At 42.5% G+C, this 21,870-nt stretch overlaps 1 protein-coding gene across 1 annotated transcript in view; it reads right to left on the bottom strand.

The window, feature by feature from the left end:
• IQGAP1 (IQ motif containing GTPase activating protein 1) overlaps nt 1-18,764 on the bottom strand; it is a 58,052-nt gene extending 39,288 nt beyond the window's left edge. Inside the window, exons 1-4 of the mRNA XM_071568168.1 lie at nt 18,649-18,764; nt 15,894-15,993; nt 1,625-1,781; nt 1,180-1,257 (exon numbers count right to left, since the gene is read on the bottom strand). Of these exons, the coding sequence (XP_071424269.1) occupies nt 1,180-1,257; nt 1,625-1,781; nt 15,894-15,993; nt 18,649-18,700 (387 nt within the window). The 5' untranslated portion in view covers nt 18,701-18,764. The remainder of the gene's footprint in view (nt 1-1,179; nt 1,258-1,624; nt 1,782-15,893; nt 15,994-18,648) is intronic.
• Nucleotides 18,765-21,870: the final 3,106 nt, after the last annotated feature.

Here is a 21,870-nt window from a genome sequence, read left to right as displayed (position 1 = left end):
CCCAAAAGCTTTCAGACAGTCCGAAACACAAAGCTCTTCAAAGTTTAACAGAAGGGGCTAATATTAGAAGTCTCAACTAATTCAGAAGTACTGAGAAGGTACATTATTTTCTAGTTTGTGGAAGGTGCCTTGCTGTTGCCTACGAGCACAAAATAGAATTGCTCTTTCTGTAAAGGCAAGAGCAACTGAAGGACTCAATTCCACAGCATTAGTTCCCTGGCTCTTCTGCATGGCAAAATACTTAGAGCATCACTAAGTTTTGTAAACATACTGGACCCCAGCCCAGTTTCTTTAACATCTTCTCACACATTTATTTCCACACAAAATCCACTTACATCTGAAACTCCAACCTCATACCTGACACTTAACGTCACTCTATCTCCTTCCTCATTTATTTTCACCTAACAGCATATTTCAGTGTTTCCAAATCCTAAATGTGTTCCTGTAAGATCACCATAAATCCCAGGAAGGCTCAACTAGTAAATCACAACAAGTTATTAAAAAAACTTTGCCAAAAATGAAGTGTTCAATTTGCAAGCAGATATGCAAAGAAAACATACATCAGATTAAACTGCACAATGCCAGCTTTGGTGAGACTAAGCAAAACCTGGCTTATGAAAAAACATGACTGTCAGCCCAATGCTACTACAGTCCCATGCATTTTCCCAGAACCATGTCTATTAGCTCAGAGAAGTTTATCTAACAATTTCTCTAGTCAACTCAATAATTCATATTTGATTAAGCTACACCAGAAACATTTCAACTTGACATGAAAATTTCACAGGGAAATCTGAAGAAACAGAGAACACCGTATTTTCTGTTGTGCTGCTACTTCTAGCACAGATTTCTAAAAAGGCTTCCACAAACAAACTGTAGCTCAGATACAGCTCAAAAGAATGCATGGCAAAAACAATGTAATGCAGATGCTATGCAAGATTAGTAATATTAAGGATATGGTACAGAGGATGAATTATTTTGCTCCTAATTGTTCTCACACACATAGCAGAATGGAATCTTTCAGCAAGTTTTAAGAGAGAATTTCTACAGGGACACAAATCTAGAAAACAAAGATTTAACTAGACCAAGTGTGCTGATTTTTGTACAACACCAAAAGCTTCCACAGAATGTAAAGCTTTTCTGAGACTATTTATTCATTTGCATGTACAACATAGAGGTTACCTTGGGGAGACCAATCTCAGACATGGCATTCAGCCACTGAATTACATTATCTGTGTGTCGGAAGTGGAGACCAGTTGCCTGAAATAAAAATAGGCAGAAACAAGAGGGATGGCAATGAGAAACAAAATATCACAGCTGCCAAGAACAGCAGGGAGGTTAAGACAGATAGCTAAAACAGCACTTTTGCAGAAAATATGTCAGAAGTCTTCTATATACAATTATACTGACTGTTTATGACAAATTATTTCACCTAACTGCAAGCTCAGATATAAAGCTAACAGTCTACTCACTCCCTCAACTAACCATTTTTCTAGAGTGAAAGCAGTTTTTAAGGTAAGACTAATATAAACCAACTTTCAACTTATTTTCTTACGCTACCTCCATGTGTACATATTCCTGTTTTAGATGTCTGCCTAAAGAAGTACCCATGGTCAACAGCACTCACCTTATACCTAGTTTGTTCCCTATCATAGATTTTCTTCACAGAAACCACTTTAGGGGAGAAAAAGTTTCCAAGTTTGGCCAGGTAGACTCCATTTCTCAATCCTTCTTCCAGCTCTGTTGTGGCAGGCAGCTCTTCATTCAAACAGGCCTCCATCCATCTGAAGTGTAAGAACAACAAAAGTTGGTCACATGAGTGTATTTCCAACTTGAGAACACAACCCCATGCTAAACAAGTTTCATGCTGCTAGTGCTGTCATGCTCAAGCATACTATTCACTTACCATTAACATCTGAAAACGAATGTAACACTACCCCAGAATCTGTGTCACTACAATGCTAGCCAGGAACACTTGAGACAAAACAGTAAAGAGAAGTATGGAGTCCACCTGCCAGAGTTTCAAAAGTAATTAAGACACCACCTCACCTTCATGTTTCTCCTTCAGCCTGTGATTTAGTTGGTGCTGGTCTAGACATAGTAACCATCCTGTCCTTTTAACGAACTTAAATCTTACTTGTGAGTACATGCTTATCTCACAAACATTTCTTTACTTTCATTAAGTGTTAGTATTTGCTAGTTATTTCATGACTCTGTGCCACTTACTCAAGCTCTTTTAACTGATCCAACAGAGAGGCCCTACAATGTCCACAGAATCATAAAATGGTTTGGATGGGATGGGAACTTAAATTTATCATCTCATTCCACTGCCTGACACAGGCAGGGACATCTTCCCTTAGACTAGATTACTCAGAGCTCCATCCAGCCTCACCTTGAACACTTCCATGGATGGGGCATCCACAGCAATCTAGGCAATCTGTTCCAGTGCTTAAACCCCCTCACAGTAAAGAACTTTTTTCCTAATATGTAATCTAAACCTACACTCTTTCAGTTTGATGATGATGTCATCAAGTCTATCTCCCTATATATTTTCTCCTACCCTACTATACATTTCAAAAACAAGGGAAAAAATGGAACAGGCATTCCTCTCCTCATAACAACTCACTTTGCCTGATCTTGTTGCCTTTCATCTCATTTAATGGCGTCACAGATCCTCATGACAAAAATAAAGAATACAGCAAATGATACAAAAAATGCCTGTCCTCAAAACAGAGGCGCACTTTCGTATTTGGTCTGTACGAGCTATTGGAGGCTGTACAGAGCAAGCTCAGCTACAGTTTCTTCTAAAGATGACATGCGCCCTGGCTGCTGGGTTCTCTGGAAAAAGGGAGCTGCACAACCACAGGCCACTTCCTAAAGATGATGCATAACTGCAGCTGAACTCCAAAGCTCTTACTGGGTGGATGAGCCTTCGATCAAGTAAGATCACAGAAAAGTGGCTTTCAAGACAACAGCAGCCCAGAATAGCAACAGTTCATACTATACAACAGAGCTGACAGCGTAACATAAACAGTTCAGAATTTGGCTCATGGGGATAAGCCCACATCACCGGGACTGATCTGAAACACAGGCAAGTAAATGATTCTGCCTGAAATTCCTACTTAAAATCCCAAATGAGACACAATTACACTGTAAACTGCAGCCTGAGCCCAAGAAAAAGGGTGCTCGCAACGCAAAGCAGGACCTGAAAAAGCAACAAAGAGTAGTGATCACCAGGAAAAAAAGGGTTCTGGGAACATCTGGCCAACTTTTGAGTATAAGTTAAAAAAGAACCTCATTCTTCTGAAAAATACTATTTTCCTAGATTTTGCTGCTTTCCCCTCATAAAATCAGTTGCTTGTGAACATGAAGTGCTAGAAAAATGCAGATTGCAACTGAATATGTGATAGAGAAAGCACAAGGTAAGTTTACAAATTCTGGAGCATTACACAAAAAAACACTGTCACTGATATGTCATATACCATTACAACCAAAGACTCCTGAGAGGATACAGAGCTACTCAAACCCTGCAAGAGTCCAAATCATATCAACAGCTTTCATAATACCTTCCCAACTACCTTCCTGGGAAGACAAACAAACAAACAAAAAGCATTCATTTGTTCAGACTAGAAGACATAAAATGGAAGTAGAAAGCACATGTGATCAAAGCATTAAACTAATGCCTTACAGAAGGACACAGAGACAGTGAGTTCTGTTTAAGTGTCTTCATAAGGTTAAGATAAATAGCCCCTAATTAGAACATAAGCTGTCTCAATGTACTCATATGTCTCAATGTTTCAATAGGTTCCCAAGTGGGTGTTAATACTATCACAAAACTAAAGCAATTTACATACAATAATGCTCCGGCTTGGTGTGGCAGCTGCTTAACCATTTGCCAGGCCAGATGACAGAGCTTGTATTCAGAAAACATTACCCAGTACTTTTTATATTTGAAAGCTCACATATTCACACTGTTAAAAGGCAGAAATAAATGTGGAATTTCCAGATGAACATTTCTCGGTGAGGGGGAACCTGGCTGATCAGAAACACCCTCTACTCCCCCTTTAGACATCAGGCATTAGAACAACATGCCATCAATAAGCTTTTCATAGAAACATGGAATTCTTTCTGCTACTTTAGCAGTTTTCACAATGCTCCCTCCCTCTTGTTATAAATGATCACCCAAATAACCAATCATTTTGGTATAAAGGGCAGTTTAATTTTATAAGTAATGAAAGCTATAGAGTAAACGGCGCTGGGTGCACTGGGAGTCTGCTCCATCAGTGACACACATTTGAGCTCGCAGGCTCCTTTTTTATACAGTCAAAGCAGGTTTATTTTTAACCAGTTCCAATAAATGATTTTCTTCTTTCTCCGTCTTGAGATCCTTTCATCTGATTCTTCCTGTTGCTTCTCCGTGGTCGTGGGGGCTGGCATCTTCTTTGGTGTGATTCTTAACTTAAAATTTAACTACAGACAATTTTGTTCCTTAAGCCTTATCTGTTGTTTTGAGGTGTTTCTTCCTTATCTTGGTTGGGTTTACTTCTCCATTGTATTTAGGTATTCTTGGATTATCTTTGTTTACATTGCTTCTATCTTATATCAAAAGGTTGCTTAGGCATTAACTTAGTTTAACATACAAAAAGGGAGTAAAAGAAGAAAGACAAAGTTCAGGTCTGGCCTATAGTTGCTCTGTTGCTAAATCTTTACAGCATATTCCACAACACCCACATTCAGTGCTTCCAGAATCCCACTGAATGATTTGGCAAGCCATACAGGATACTTCATTATATTCTTGACACGAATTAGGCCTACATTTCTCACACTCTCACCAGCACAGAAAAGATAATGTTGAACCCAGAATTAATTCTTTAATCAAGTTTCATGACATGATTGCATACGTAACATTGGACTTTACAATTTTACTGAAGCTAGCTCAAATAAAGTTGCAATTGTACCCTTCCAATCCATTAGTCCCTACTACTACAAAATGCCCCTCACAAAAAAAAGACTCTTTAATATCTACATGCAGCAACTACCATCATCATCAACCTAGAGCTAGGCCTTCCTTGAGAAGAGATGACAATAAAAATGTAACATCAGGTATTGTCAGGTAGCCAGTCTCTCAGGTAATGCTGTCTTCAAACTTTAAAGGAAACATTGCTCCATTACCAAGGACTGGAAAAAGTTAACATCAGTCACCTCAACTACCAACTACTTTTTCTCCCCCAATACAGCATTATTGAGGATTGTGATGAAGTTACACAAATGTGTTCTATGTTTCAACAGTATCACAGGCAAATTTCAACCAGACATTGATCACAGGGTACACATTTCGCTCTTCCACTGGTGAAACTGTCAAGTCTGGCTAACCCTGAGACAACAGAAACAATATGGGGAAGAAAGAAAAAGTCATTCTTTTTCTCTCAGACTGATTACGGATAAGCTTGAGGAAGTAGAACTAGAAATCCATTACTCTGGAATTTGTTGCAAGAATTTCTAATTTAATAAACAAAAATAGCAGAGCATACGATAAAAAAAATGGGTCTCAAGAGCACCGTTTAAGCATTTCTAGTAATTAGTGCTAAGAAGATAAAATATGTGATCCTGACACATGATGCTGAAGGATAGTCAGTACCATTCATCTCAGGGTCTGGTACCAATGCTGTTTGTGAAACTCAGTTGTCCACAAGACCACATCACATCCAGCTTATTGCAGACCTCACCAATCTCGTGAGCAGGAAAGCTGCAAACAGAACCTCCATGTAAACATCTGAGCCCCCAGTCTGAGAGCACTGGCCACAGAGCTCTTGATCATCAGATAGGATTACTTGAGTCTTCTCTTTGTAAGCCTGTCAGTGCCACTGCAATCCTTGGTTGCTTCTTGAGTTCCCCTACCAACTAGGTATCAGAAGATTGTTGTTTTCTGCTTCTTCAAGAAGGGTGAGTATGGTCTGTTTCCTCCTGAATGAAGTGAAATAGAGGGGGACAGAACTTCACTGTCTTTCCAGGTGCATATTACTTGCTACCTCCAGTATCTGTATCACTGTCTGTATACTACAACAATGTATTTTAATTAGAAAAACAAGCCTGTCTAAACCCATGCTCTACTTACACAGCCAGACTGCCTTACACATTTCCCTCTCATAACCATGAAAGAGGCAGGCTATTTGCCCAAAATCATGTTCTTCAAACAAATCTTCAAGATGTGACTTCCATGTGCATACTCACACTGTGGGTACACATTCTTGAAACAGGGTAATCTTTTTGCACTTCCAAAGTGCCTGGAGCCTCAAGAAAATCAACACTGGATACCTTTATGATCTACCTGTCAAATATCTCATTGCTGATGCAAAAGTTTTGTCCACAAGAAAATAAATGGAAAATTTACTCCTGATCTTCTGAAGTCAACATGAAAAAATGCAGCAGTAAAGACTCAAAAAATATCTATAGGCTTCAGGTTTTGGCATTTAATTAGCTAGTTTCACAATTCCAAGACAACAACGTTTTGAAAAGCAAGCACCTATAACATAATGAACCTGTCCCTGCACTAAAAAGGACTTTTATTTAGGTGGAAAGTAATTGTTTCACAGAATTTCTGACATACAGTTAACAATACAATCGTTCTCAAGTAATAGGTTGTGTGGCTGCTTAACGGGAAAATTTGGCAAGAATCTGGCAGATGGCAGAACACATTCAAGAAGAGGTCAGAACTCCCTGTCAAATGGAGTTTCAGCAATCACAGAATAACCACCAGTCAGAAGTCTGAAATCAGCCAGCAAACAATGCTAACCTGCCATTCAATTCATACTACAAAAATGACAAATTATGTCATGTGAATACTTTCAAAATACCTAGTGATCCACTCAGAACAACAAAAACTCCCCAAAGAAAATTGTCTTCCTTTCCCTAACTCCCCACCAGGTTTGTTCACCCTCAGGGCCAGTATTTACCCAACACATCCCTGTCTTTACTCCATCTTGTCAAGTACCCTGCACTGACATAACAGCATTTCAAACATTATCATCTCTTGCCTGAGAACCCATCCTACAGAAGGAAAGGCTCACAAAAAGAAGACTAAGGGACACCAGCACATTCCAGAGAGCAGGTGTCCAATCTAAAGGAAGGCATCAACAATAATTATTTAGAATTCCACTCCATGAAGATCATATTCAAATCCTGGGGAGGGGCCAAGGGGAAGAGGAGTACAGGAAGGCTTTCACGGGGGTGTAACAATCAAACACCCTGGGAAACAGGATCACCACCAAGCAGCATTCTTAGTTTCAATTTCAACTTAAATAGTCTTGAGAAATCTAACAAGCTGAAAGGGAAATTTAAACCTTTGCCACCATCCCCCAGAACAGAAAAACCTCTTGCCTTCAATTTAGGTCTAAAGCCAGCACATATTGAAGCTGTAATTGTGGCAGACAAGCACAAAAGGCAGTTACACCCTTGTACCAACAGCATAGCAAAATATGCCAGACCATCTAAAAGGGGGAAGCTGGTTGCATTTGACGTAAAAACTGAAAAAAAACAACAGGTTTCACTCAATCTTGTACTCAAAATCACCAGAAAACATTTGGTGCCCAAGAAGTCTGTCCGGCAATCAGTCAAGCAGGAAAAGGATGTTCAAACTGCCCACCCAGCAGTGGGCCATTACACCTGGCCCAAAAACGAGCATCAGGAGGGTTCAGAACCTGCTGCCCAGACACAGAGGGCAAGGAACATCAGTCGTGGGGTTCTACTCACATCTCCTGGGTACTTCCTCAGTTGGAAACCACATGCAGAACTGACGGGTTACAGACAGGCCTTTTCACACACTTTGGTAGCAAACAGTGATGATCATCTCTGCCCGGTACCACCTCCATGACTCACCAGCATTGGTTCACTGTGCTGAAGGCAAACATGCTAGTCCAGGCATGCTTTAAAGACAGGTCATTCCATCTGTTGCACGTGGTGCCTTCACACCCAGATGCTTCTGTTCACACTCATTTAGCCCTTCTATTGCAATTCCCTATAGGTGTGCCAAGGAAAAGATGCATGACCATTGCAGCATCACAGCAGAGGGAAGAGTGACCAGAGCAAAAGCACAGCACCTCTTTTTTCTTCCCCTCTCCCCCCCTCCCCAGTCATACTATTCATTTCATTGAAAGAAGAGGAATTTCATGCTCCAGCAGATCGTTCATATGTAGATGCAACCTCAAACATTTTTGTTCAGTTACAATTGCAGACTTGGCAGATATTCTCACAGAGGATGAGAAGAGAAAACTTGGGAGACAGCCTCAGCTTTTTATCCAATTTACCTGAGTAAAGGCATTAGACAGACATGGAAAAATCCCCAACAAAAACTTCTCTTTAAAATAATTTATTCTACCAAATCAGAAAAAATCAAGGAATCACCTCAGAAGATTAAAGATCTCTCAGAGATCGTTGTTACAATAACAAATTTATCACATCAGGAGTGTTCTCCTCTAGAAAACTAGGTGGCTATTTAAATGCCTTTCAGTAAGGTTTGTACAGGAAGAGTCACAGTCTCTCAAACTGAGAGCCAGGAAAACAACTACTGCCCACAGCTAAAAAGTTCCAGACTATTCTCATTACTCACACAGTTCAAAGATACTAAAAAAGCAAAGAATTAATGAGTAACACAGGCCAGATTTTTTCCCATGATTGATGTACTCTCCCTGGCAATATGCAGCTGAACCAAAGACCTTATTAATACTCTGGCTTTAAATATTTACCTCCACCTCACGTCCTTAAAAGTAAGTCTGAGATTCCTCTTTGCCTCCTTGCAAACACTGCCAACTACCTGTAAAAATTGCCTCAGATGAGTACAATGCCCACAGTCATGAGGAAAGCCTTAATTATCATGTACTCAAAAACCTCTTTCAAGCTAATTGCCTTAATCACTTACAGTAGAAACTAAATAGGCCTAAATGCTTGGAAGCCACAAGCATCACTGAAGGTACCATACCTTAAGACTAACTTGATTTCTTGTAAATATGGGTTATTAAGGAGCCCTCCACAGTACCAATAGCCAAGAACTGTTAGTGAAAACTATTCTCTTTGATTATTTTGGGCTGCTCTCTTCTTGCATTACATACAATATTCCTTCAGAACTCACTGTTCAAACAGAAAAACCCTGGTCTCTGAACTCAGTTCTGTGCAGTTGTGTCTTTCCTCCTTGCCTGCCTTTCATTGTTATTTCCAATGAGTCATAAAAAGGTATCCCAAGTAAAGCAAACCGAAGCAAAGATGGTGATATTCCACCACAGTCCTCTCCCTACCTCTCTCCACCCACTTCTCAGAAAAATACAGTTCTGAATGTGTATTTCAAGACACTTCCAGTCCAGACAGCCACTCCCTGCCAACTGCATGAGGTCATCAATGAAGCAGTCCATGATCTGTAGAGAAATATCTCCTCAAGTCCAAACGTGAGCTGACAAAAGTCCCAGATAAAGTGGTGAGCACTAAACAGAAAGTACTTAAAACTACTGATCATGAAATACTATCTATGAATATTCATGGCAATTACAATCCAACAGGGGATTTGCAATGTATCTGACAGAAGCAGAAAGCAAACAAAAAAACCACCACACAAATCACACACAGACAAAAAAACCCAATAACCAACCCAAAAACAGTACCTGAGCCAATTTACACGTAGAAACACAAGGAAATAAAAAGTCTTCATTAGTACTGGAATCAATAGAGGAACCCTGTTTATGCCACAGAAGATTAAGTTCTGCTATGTCAATTAGTGATCTGCTGACCCACTCATCTGATCTAGAGGGGTCATTTGTGGTGTTTCAGACAAATGCCAGTTTCTGGAATTCTGTGACTTGGATTATACACAAAGATATCAGGACTCCTCACACACAAATAAATCTAGAAATACAAAAGTATTTATGAAGGAGCTCATTTGCCTCTTGACTCTGAGATGGTAAAAATCCAACCACACTTCAGTATCATAAATAATGCAAAACAACAACAAAAAAGCCCTCATTCTAAAGTTAGAAAAGAACAACAAAATATTTCTGAAAGGAGTCGTAAGTTTAGATTAAACATGGGGAAACCAAACAGAAACCATTCAGAATACTCCAAGTCTGAAGGCCTCATCAATAGGAGGAACACTTTCTTTGGCTCTCCATTACAGGCTACCAACAAAATCCCTGCAGATGTTTTCTGAACATAACTAATTCCATCTTTAGATCTTTTTCAGCATGCAGTACCGACCAGCAAACACTAAACAGAGGACCATTATGAGCTGATAGATTAAATATAGACACAGACTGTTCTGTATAAAGCAAATAGTTTTCACTCATCATAACTACGGAATGTCTCATATCTAATCTGTGAACAGTTCAAGATCCACCACGTTATTTTTTTCTGTTATTTACAAAATTGTAATAACTTCTTATGCAATACAATTAATTGCCAATAAATCACTGAAGGACACAAAAATGCAGTTGGGCTGCACACATTCTGGACATTCAAATATGAATGGAAATGGAAATACCTTTAAAAGCCAAAAGAAATCCCATCCCACAAAGTCACATTTTCCTAAATTGGGGGCAGAGAGGAAGGAATGGGAAAAAAGGAAGAGGCCCAGAAAAATCCAAAACAATCCCCATCTTTTATTTATTTGAAGGACTCCAGAGTTACAAGTCTTGCTGTCCTGAGATTTATAACAGAACAAAGCAGCAATAAACCCCCAGCAGTGGTTCGTGCCCCCAGGACTGTGGCACCCCGGGCTGTGCAGCTCAGATGGCTCTGCCACCTCCTCCTCAGGATCCTCTGAGACGTGGCACTGCCCAGCTCCAAAACCCACAGGAAACCTGCCCCTGTCTAATTTGCACAACAATTTAAGCAGGAGTTAAAGAAGATATTCTGCACATGACTTACTCAGCTGTGGTACACTGAGAACTGTAGAAAAGTAACTGAGAAAGCCTAATCCTGCTTTTCTCAAACCACCTGTCTAACACCTCTCTGTCACAGCCCTGTTGGTAATCGAGGCTCCTAAGACATATTTTAACTAAACTACCTCAGTTCTTCCACATTCAGGTTAGTGAGAGAAAGGAATCTGTGTAATTTATCACCTTTTTGGAAAAACTGATCTGTAAGGAAGAAGCCTCTCAAGACTATTCCTGTGTGAAAGAACAACTATCACACTTCTTTCACAAAAAGATTTAAGCTGCACTATTTTAAGCATTTGATCTTCAAATGAGGTCCTTCAGCAACTGATATCACACCTTTACAGACACTGATGAAGCAGCTGCACAAGATTACTCACAGAATAAGCTTTGCAGAGCTTCCCGTCTAGCACTAACTCTAGATGTGTTCAATCTGTCTAAAAAGCAGTTTCATCTATAATTCTTCCTTTTCATTCTTCTGGACACCCTACACCTCTGAAAATAAAACCCTGTTTAAGCAAATATCAAATGACCAAGCCAAATTCTGAGAGACAATGATATCCATTCAAACACTTTCAAACTAAATGTGGGAAACTTAGAAAGATGAAGACCAGATTTTTTTTCTTTAAACGTTATATTTCTTGTAGGACTTAAAATTTAACTCGCTGTTCTGGTAAACGGTTTATTTTTTACTTAACGACATAGACAAGTCATCGGAGTCAAAAAAACCTCTGTTCCCTACTTTAAGAGAGAGCATGGAGGAGGGAGAAAGGCAGGTAATTATTACAGAAAAGCATCGATAGGAAAGGCCCTTCAAACTTTACCACACAAGCACAAAGTACTCGTTTCTCTCCGTGATGTTATCAGTTTACACCAAGCGATCACTCAATCCCTGAGAAAGAAGGGGATTACCACAAGATCACAGACAATACATTTCAATCCTGAACTGATTAGTTTCACAATATAGAACAATCATCATCCTTCTCTTACTCAATAGGGAACATTTTCTGCCAGAAAACCCCAAAAAGGAGCAAAAAACCACACGGGCAGATTCCATCCTAATGCATTCTAGAAGAAACAGACTGCTCAGGCAAGCCATACAGTTATCGGAGGCAACATAATGTGGACACTAAAGTGCTTACACCATGCTGGGACATAACCCAGAATAAAAGTATTTCCTACTATCACAGTGGAAACACATGGTACCATCACCCATGAAGTCAGATAAGGAAACAAGAGAGCCAACAACATTCTAGTTGCACTTGGAGAACTAAAATATTCCACTGTGAAAGACAAAACTTGAAAAAGCCTTTGCCAAATTTATAAGTGCTAATTTCATCATGAAAATCCCACAATACCCCAAAAAGTACCCCAAACAGGCAAAGAGGCTATCACATAACACTGATGAAGAACAGCATGGTGCACCACTGACTTCTAGATCAGGACCAGAAAAAAGGTCTCTCAAGTTGCTTCTATTCGAGGTAAACATACCCCTACCCTTCTGTCATGTCACAACAAAAGAGAAGACAGTATACTCACAGCTTTGTCTGCTTTATCTGTCACAGAGTTTCTGTTGGACTACTCTGATTTGGAGACCAAAAAAAAAAAAAAGGCAAACCAATACAAACAAATAAAAGAACACAAACTATAAAACTTGAAGTATTAAACAACATTTCTTAATAAAGTAATTTTATTCAAGAATGAGGCACCTGGTCAACACACAGTACAGGAATCCCTCTATTCGCTGTCCTCACTTTAGCTCCAAATTTCATTTCAACATCTTTCACAATCTTGAGCAACTTAGTCGAGCTCTGCCTCCCTTTCTCCAACTAGCAAGAATAATTCCTGTTTCACAAGATTGTTGCACATTAACTGAAGTCAAAAACTGCTAAATAACAACAGAACAACAGTGACAGTGAAAAAAAAAGCAAACCAACAGGGTGGAATACCATTAAATAAGTATAAGTTATTCCTTTGATAATGTTTCTGATGGATGCACCCTAGGCAGGTATACTCCAAACAACTTCAAGAAATACTCAAAGTTACTGCCCATTTATTGTTACATCAGACAGTTCAGAATCCAAACTTTTCTAAATTTTTAATTTCAGTATGAAATTAGTGCTAGTCAGTTCTCATTTTACCTGCTTCTAACATTTACAAAAAAAAATCATTTCTGCTTCCAGATTCCTTACTTTTTGCTTGGTTTAACAGGTAATAAGCCTCTGACAATGTTGATGCAATGCAAATCAACACATTATTATTCACACCATTTTAAGTGCCTTTATGTTGTAGAAAAAATTAATATAAACTGTGGTATGTGAATGCAGCATCATAATGCAATAATATAACATGATTCCAGAGGAGAGCAGAGGGACACTCAGAAGTGCTATGCCTCAGTTACACTACTGGTACAGAGGCCAAGCATAGAAAATCTCACACCAAGGACCTTAATTTCAAATACACTGATCTCTTATAGCTCTTGTTTAGTTGTTTTTATTAAATAAACTCCTTACCAACCATGCAGCCAAGAGTCCTCTTCTAGGTTGTACTAACAGTAATAAATAAAACTCAATGTGCAATTTACAAAATAACTGCTCAGTGAGTCAAAAATTCCTGGGAGCAGACCATGAACTCAAGCCTCTGCTCTCACTTGTATATCTTAATTATTAAACTAAGGAGTCTGCTCCCCTCCTTCTGGTCATTTAATCTTTAACTCTTATGTTAAGTGGTATGTCATCGACTACCACTCACATACACATGAACAGCCTGCAGGCCACTAAGCAATCACGGGTTAACAATTGGGTGAGGGTTGAGGCTCTCCAAGCAGACCTTCCACTTAACAAACCTGTGCTTCAGCCACCAAGGTGGATGCAAGGAAGGTCATAACACCCCTACTTGCATTTTGAGCAACACAGCTGTTGTTTCACTCTTTAGAAAACATACTGGCAACCACTAGGTATTATTTGAAATATCTGAGATACAGTGAAAACACCTTGTTTCTGAAAAAGTGAGGCAAAAATCAAATGCCCAGCTGCTCAAACTCATCAATACCAACACAATGCTCAGAAGCAGAGACAAGATCACAAAGAAACTTTACAGTCAAAGGTGATTTAACTAAAGAGTAAGTTTCCATGATTAAGCAAGAGCTTAATGAAAATATTGAAATTGTTGCTCTATTCAGTATTTTTGCTTGGGTTTTTTTTGCAAATCTGAGCAAAGAATTGAACAGAGAATCAGCCTCTCCTCCAGCATTTACTCTGAGGCCAATGACAGGAAGAATCCACAAGTGAGGGATCTCTTTCTTGAAGAGACTTCTTCAAGTTTAGACAGTGATGACAATGCAACTCATCTCTCCCTGTTTGCCCAGGACTTACTCCTGAAGATTCTGGATTCAGAGGGAAGAGTTATTCTGAAAGTCAGATCTTTCTCACTACTTAAAACTTTATCCAAGTCCATACAGATGGAAAATTATTATCAACTAGTAACTAAGTGGTCTCTGTGAATTTATAGTAGTAACAATTGTTATGAAGCAACTCAAAACTACAGCATAACCTCAGTGCTCCCTGCCCTTTCAAAAATATATTGCACATTCTTGGCAAAGCAACATAAACTATTAAAATCCTGGAATGAAATTCTTCTTTAGACTTTGCCAGCAGTGAACATGTAAAAACTCAGCACTTCCTCCACAGTAAAATCACTACAGCTGAACATGTCTCTCTTGCTGAGGAAGAATTACACAGATTTATATGAAATTCATCACTCAGCCAAACTTTTCTAGCTCTTAATCCATATCATCTTTTGAAGGACAAAGGCAGACTGGAGTGTCCAGTGAGCCATGACAAAACATGCTGCTGGCTATTTCAAACAAGTGTTTATATATCTCTCATTCTGCTCTCCACGTACAGTATATAGGATTTAATATTTGCAAAAGATTTTTTAAAACACCAACAGTAAGACTTCATACACTCATATTTAAAATCAGTTCTTTTTCCTTTAACAGCAGATACACAGCATCTACTGTGTTCTGATCATACTTGCAATTAATTCTCTGAATGAAGACACACAGCATGCTTCATGCTTATTAAACACAGAGATAACACAAAAGCTACACACATGCTGGAACACATAAATAAGATCGAAGTTCTTTCAATATTTCAAAGAAAGATCAGGAAAAATCCAACTCAGCAGGATCAAGTGGAAGGTAACATACTCAGGAAAACATGGTAGACCACGCAAACACAAGATGAGGAAAAAATTTCAGCAGCACAACTTCCAGGAAAAAGGTGGCAACTCAGCAAAACTGTGACGTCATAACATCACGAAAACGTAGATCCCATGCAATAGTGTGTGACACTGGCAAAGCTGCTGGGGTACACAGAATAACCCTCGTGCTCTTGGAAAGTACGCACACTAATACTCTGTTGGAAGTTCTCTCTTTTGGCAGTGCACTTCCAGAAAGACACAGAGTGCCTGGAGAGAAGTCAGCAATCCCAGGAAAAATACTGCAAGACCTATTAAATAGGATGCAGAGAAATACACAAGAATTGAGCTGTCAGTTTAAGAGAAGGTAAGGGCAAGGGAAATACACTGTTACAACTTAAATTTGTAAGAGGTTGCAGTTAAGAGAAAGGGAATAACTGTTTCCCATGACCAGCGCTAAACAGAGAGATTAGACTGCGCTAAGACATACACAAGTTAGACAGAAGGAAGAACCCATCCAGTGGTAGGAATACAGGAGCAATAGAACAACGCAGTTCTTGTCACAAACCCTTTTGAACATGTTAGATAAACACATCAGGGCTCAGTTGGTTGGGGATTTTTTTGCAGGGGGGTGGGGGGAGCTCCTTTGACTGGCTTTTATAGTGAACCTATATAGTCACTAAGAAACAGAGACAAGAGGTAAGATGTATGCAAATTATTCGCCTTACCAAGTGTCACAACCTCTTTTAAAGCACCGGCAGTTTCAAAACCACTTATTCTTACCTCTTTGCTTCCTCCAGATGACAAAGGTATTCATAGGCTACATTCTGGCGTCGTCTTTCATCCATTTCCTCTGCTGTTAATCGCTCGTTATCCAAGACAGCTGCAAATGGATAAAACACATTTCTAGGTGGTTGAGATCAAATATAACTGAACAGGCATACCAAAAATCAGATCCAGCCTCTCCCATCAAAGCTCATTCGTTTTTTTTCCTGATTCAGAAGAATTAAGGATCCGATGATCTGTTCTTTACTAGCAACAGCAGAGACCCTGTTTCCTTATCCTTGTCACATAAATTTGCCAGCTTCCTTCTTTGATTTCTCAATTTGACAGCTTCCATCTTCCAATTTCTTAGAAACAATCCCTCACTCTCTTATTTTCTTCTAGCTTTGCCTTTGTCTTCCTCAAAAGCACATGGGTTGACTACACATCCCATCTAGCTTTTGACTGTGATAGTAAAAGACGTAGGAAGGACAAAAATACATATTCATAATCCCTTCTGTATCCTTATAGTCCACCTCTAATGAATATGGAAATGCTACTCACAGACCTTATCTAGAAGGGAAACATTCAGATGCACAATCTGCATGTCATCTTTGGATCAAGATGAGGACCTACACAGGAGTATATACCTAAATCTTTCAGATTCTGTGTTTAAAGCCTCAGTGAAAAAGTCTATACCTCAGTCAAAATGTCTCATACCATCATTCATCAAATGGTAGCTTATACCTAAAATGCTTTCAACTACCTCTTGTGCACTTCTGGGAGCCCACCAGCAGCACCCTGTCCAGCTCCAGGGTCCTCAGCACAACACCTGTCACAGCAGGGCCCCAAAGCTTCTCAGAGGGTGGTGGAGTAGCTCTCCCACAAAGACAGGCTTAGAGATAGGGCTGTTCAGCCCGGAGAATAGAAGGCTCCAGGGATACCTCATTGTGTCCTTTCAGTACTTAAAAGGGGGCTTATAAAAGAGGGAGAAGGGCTTTTTACACAGGCAGATAGTGACAGGGCAAGGTGGAGAGACTTAGATTATACGTTAGGAAGGAATTCTTTAACCAAGAAGAAGGTGAGGCCCTGGCCCGGGATGCCGAGAGAAGCTGTGGCTGCCCCACACCTGGAAGTGTCCAAGGCCAGGTTGGACAGGGCTTGGAACAGCCTGGCTAGTGGAAAGTGTCCCTGCACATGGCAGGGTGGAACTGGATGATCTTTAAGGTCCCTTCCAACCCAAATCACCCTGTGATTCTATGAACTACATGCAAGTGATGAGGTATCAACTACAGCACTTGGGATCAAACAAGGTCTTGATTCAAAACTGCAAAGGGGCTTTGGAAACCAGTAAGGAGTACCGCAAAAGCATCTTTCTGAGTACTCCATCCCACTCACAGTCACGCGAGCTGAGAAGAGTCACAAAGAGCAGGACAACGCCTGTTAGTAGGGAAAAGCTCCCTTCCCTCCCGAACCTTGAACTCCATTCCGCCTTCTCTAACCCGGCCCTCCCAGCCGGCCCCGGCTCCGGGCGGCCCCGCAGGGTCGGACTGACTGCTGCTCTGCCTCTGTATCGAGCACAGGCGAGCCCGCATCTCGGACGGCAAGAACCACGGCCTCCCTCTTCACACCAAGCCCGTGCCAAGTGGCGGAGCTGTGGGATGGGAGCGGCGTTTGGCCCGGCAGGTCGGGTGTGGCCGCCGAGCCCGGCGGGCAGAGAGGGCAGGGCCGCCCCCGCCCCTCCCGCCGCCGCCATCTTGGGTGCGGCCCGGGGGCAGCCGCGGCAAGGCCGGCCCGGCCCTGCGCTGTCCGCCCCGAGCTCATCTCCAGAACCCGGGGGCAGCCGCGGCAAGGCCGGCCCGGCCCTGCGCTGTCCGCCCCGAGCTCATCTCCAGAACCCGGGGGCAGCCGCGGCAAGGCTGGCCCTGCGCTGTCCGCCCCGAGCTCATCTCCAGAACCCGGGGGCAGCCGCGGCAAGGCCGGCCCGGCCCTGCGCTGCCCGCCCCGAGCTCATCTCCAGAACCCGGGGGCAGCCACGGCAAGGCCGGCCCGGCCCTGCGCTGTCCGCCCCGAGCTCATCTCCAGAACCCGGGGGCAGCCGCGGCAAGGTTGGCCCTGCGCTGTCCGCCCCGAGCTCATCTCCAGAACCCGGGGGCAGCCGCGGCAAGGCCGGCCCGGCCCTGCGCTGCCCGCCCCGAGCTCATCTCCAGAACCCGGGGGCAGCCACGGCAAGGCCGGCCCGGCCCTGCGCTGTCCGCCCCGAGCTCATCTCCAGAACCCGGGGGCAGCCGCGGCAAGGCCGGCCCGGCCCTGCGCTGTCCGCCCCGAGCTCATCTCCAGAACCCGGGGGCAGCCACGGCAAGGCCGGCCCGGCCCTGCGCTGTCCGCCCCGAGCTCATCTCCAGAACCCGGGGGCAGCCGCGGCAAGGCCGGCCCTGCGCTGTCCGCCCCGAGCTCATCTCCAGAACCCGGGGGCAGCCGCGGCAAGGCTGGCCCTGCGCTGTCCGCCCCGAGCTCATCTCCAGAACCCGGGAGCGCCATCCAACTCGGACGGGCTCACGTGCTACCAGGCGCCCACCGCCGGGACCCGCGAGGAAAGCTGGCGGAGCGCAGCGCTCCCGCGGGACAGGCCCATAGCCCGGGGCTCCCCCCGTGCCTGCGGCGCCCCGGCCTCCCACCGCAGCCTCGGGCCCCAGGCGGCGCGGACAGCCTGGGCTGGGCTGGGCGGCGCTTGTTGGCCACGCGGGTCCCCGACCCCGAGCGCGCCGGTACTCACAGCCATAGTGGGGCCGGGACACGGGCAGCCCGTCCGCCTCCTCCGCCGCCATGGTCGGTGCTGCGCTGGGCCGGGGCTGCCGGAGCGGGCGCGGCTGTTCCTCTTCCTGCCGCTCGGGTGTGGCGGAGGAGGAGGAGCTGCCGCGCTGCGCTCGCCGCCTTTGCCGTGCCCGGCCGTTTGGGCCCCCACGGGGCCGCACTGACGCTCCTCAGGGTCTCTCTTACAGGGCCACGGCCCTGGCCCTTCCTGTCAGCCCAATTCCTGACAGGCAGCGAAGCTCTGACCGCAGCTCTGCCAGCCCTGTTAGGTGGGACACGTGTCAACGCAGCCATGACCCACATCTGTTCCCCAGCCTTTCCAGCCTCCTTACGCACAGCTCGGCCAACACTCGCCCCGCCCGTGCAGCGCAGCCGGATCAGCTCGGCCTCTACAGCCCATCTGCCTCTCCCATGCCTGGCCATCTTCTCCTGCCAGGCTCCCCAGCTGCATCGCCCTTCTAAGCGGCAAAATCTGCACCTGCCAGGTGCAGCTGGTGCAGGTCTTCCATCTCAACAGCTGCACTGACAAAATCATAGTAACTCACTTGAAATGTCAGCTACAAGTTTAAGCACAGTGCCCCAAAACGACATCAACATCGAGCTGCACTTCCATGGAACAATTATGTCCTCAAAGTTTCCTTCCCTTGAGTACATATTAATGTTGCTTTGCCTAGTTCTTGTTCAAGAGTCAGAGCACTGAAAATGCCCGCCTCCACGTGTCTGTTTTAACTAGCCCATCAATTCCACTCTCAAGGCATAAGTTTACTACTGAAACACAAATTAAGTAACGTGGTAGACCAACAGCCTCCATTAGATAAAGCATCATCAACAGGTAATGAATGGAGTTGATCATTCCCTTCTTCCCAGTACTGGATTCAGTACAAGGAAGACGTGGACAACATAGAACAAGTTCAGTGGAACACAGAGCAACTGATGAAGGGCTTGGAGCATCTGACATATGAGGAGAGCCTGAGAGAGAACATGTCAAGAAGCAATGGGCAATGGACTGAAAAGCATCAAGAGACCACTTAAACATAAGATACATTTGTATCCTGAAGGTGATGAAACAGTGGAACAAATTTCCCAGATAAGCTGTAGTCTTTGCCCTTATCTACTGCAAACTTCAGCAGGAGTGGTTCTGGACAACCCTCTTGAGTTTTCTCTGCTTTGAGGAAGCAAGGTTGGACCAGATACTTCCAGAGGTCACTTCCAACTGCAGCGATTCTGTGAGCCCACCAAAAAATATATTTACTAAATATACATAGGCAGCAAGTGATAAGACAGAAGGACATAGTCTCAAGCTGCACCCGGGTAAGTTTAGGTTGGACATTAGGAGGAATTTCTTCACAGATAAGTGATTAGGTATTGGAATGGACTGCTCAGGGAGGTGGGGAAGTCACCATCCCTGGGGTGTTTAAAAAAAGACTGGACGTGGCACTCAGTGCCATGATCTAGTTGACAAGGGGGTGTTCAGTCATAGACTGGACTCAATGATTAGGTCTTTTCCAACTTAATTGATTCTGTGATTCTGTGATTTTTAAGGAGTCTGTATGAAAGGGAGACACAATTCAACAGTTTCAGAAATAACTACATCAGTGAATGCCAGACATAAATTACAAAACAAAAGGTTTTGTAGTGAAGTTATAGGTCTAATTATTAACATTTGAACTACTTCATGTGTGGCCACTTTGCAGTTATGCAATGAGAAGACATTTAAAATAATGTTTATATGTAGACTATGGAGTGAGTACAGGGCTGGTTTTGTTCCCTCTAAAAATGCCACAACATTTTTGCACAGTCCCACAATCCTCCCTCAAAAAAATCTCATAAACTTACTCTTTCCTGTAAGACTCATTCTGATAAGAAAAGTAAAGCATGATTATTGCACATTAACAAAGAAACTGGCTGAACCTCTTCAAGGTTATATTTAATGTTCCTGTAATAGCTCCCCTGATTGTTACTGTCTCTGTTAGCTGGATTTGGTTAGGATTTGTGTTTCTATGTGTTTAATATATTGCCTCTTCTGTTTCTCATATACTTTTTTCCTTAATGTGGAATGAATACTAGTCTGTTGGCCTTACAAAGGTACCTATTTTTCTATAGTTTTGAATTGGAGCAATCAATTCTGTAAAAAAAACTCTTTGGAAGTCCTTGGTCTTAATGACTAATAACTAGGCTTCCCAAAGGAAAAGAGTGCCAAAATTCTGTTATTTAAATAAACTACTCTTATCTGTTCTTTTCATTTATTGTCTTTTGTATTTATTGGCTACTTCTTTTATAAGGAAAAATGGTTTTATGAATGGTGCTGAAACAAATGTATCTTTACAACAGCTGAATATTCTGAATCTGTGATTCTACAGTCATTTAAAGACATCCTGGCTGCAAGCCTCTACTGGAACACAAGGAATCTCTGACCTCTGCAAATCCTCCTAGAAACAGGATTGTATATACAGTTATCACACCTACCTATCCAAAGTTCTGGAGTCTTGTAGTCCAAAAACAGCTTGTGAAATAATAGCATATTCATCCAACTGTCCACTGAATAATTTTTCACAGGTATCCTCATTTCTGGCAAAGCAAAGCCTGAAGATAGAGTAGGATATGCCCTAGGTCCCATTTACCATTAAGAATTCCAAGCCCTCTCTTATTCTCTCTTCAGCACACAGGAAAATGGTAGCTGGGATAATGTAAGTCTAATGCCACTCCACATCTTAGCATCCATCACTCTGATGATCCAGCTCATCACATTCATTCATTCATTCATTCATTCATTCATTCATTCATTCTACTGCAATCTTGTACAGCCATTTATGACCTTTCCCTTTAGGGTCCATTATTTCTGAGTAAGTTTAGCTCTTACCTTCTGTGTCTGTCATAACATTTAGATACCTGCAATTTTCTCTTTCCACAGCTACCTGGAAAAACAGAACAAAATAATATGGGTAATTCAATATTAATTTTGTTTGATACTCCGTGTCTTGCTATCTGCTTTGTAATGCTGTCTTGTTGCCTCTGTATTTGTTCTCATGTAGGCTACCTAAAAAGACACTTGGGGAACCCATAAAGTAGTTTAAGTCCTGAGCAGTCCACAAGATTTAGCTGAAAGTGAGTGGGGATGAGCCAGATTTACAGATTGTAAAGCAAAGACACATTAAGACCTCTATGACCAATTCTGCAATACTGG

The sequence above is a fragment of the Pithys albifrons genome, chromosome 13, assembly GCF_047495875.1.
Source record: "Pithys albifrons albifrons isolate INPA30051 chromosome 13, PitAlb_v1, whole genome shotgun sequence".
Taxonomy (NCBI): Eukaryota; Metazoa; Chordata; class Aves; order Passeriformes; family Thamnophilidae; genus Pithys; species Pithys albifrons.
The sequence above is the reverse complement of the archived record's forward strand: the minus strand, read 5'-3'. Positions and strand labels throughout refer to the sequence as shown.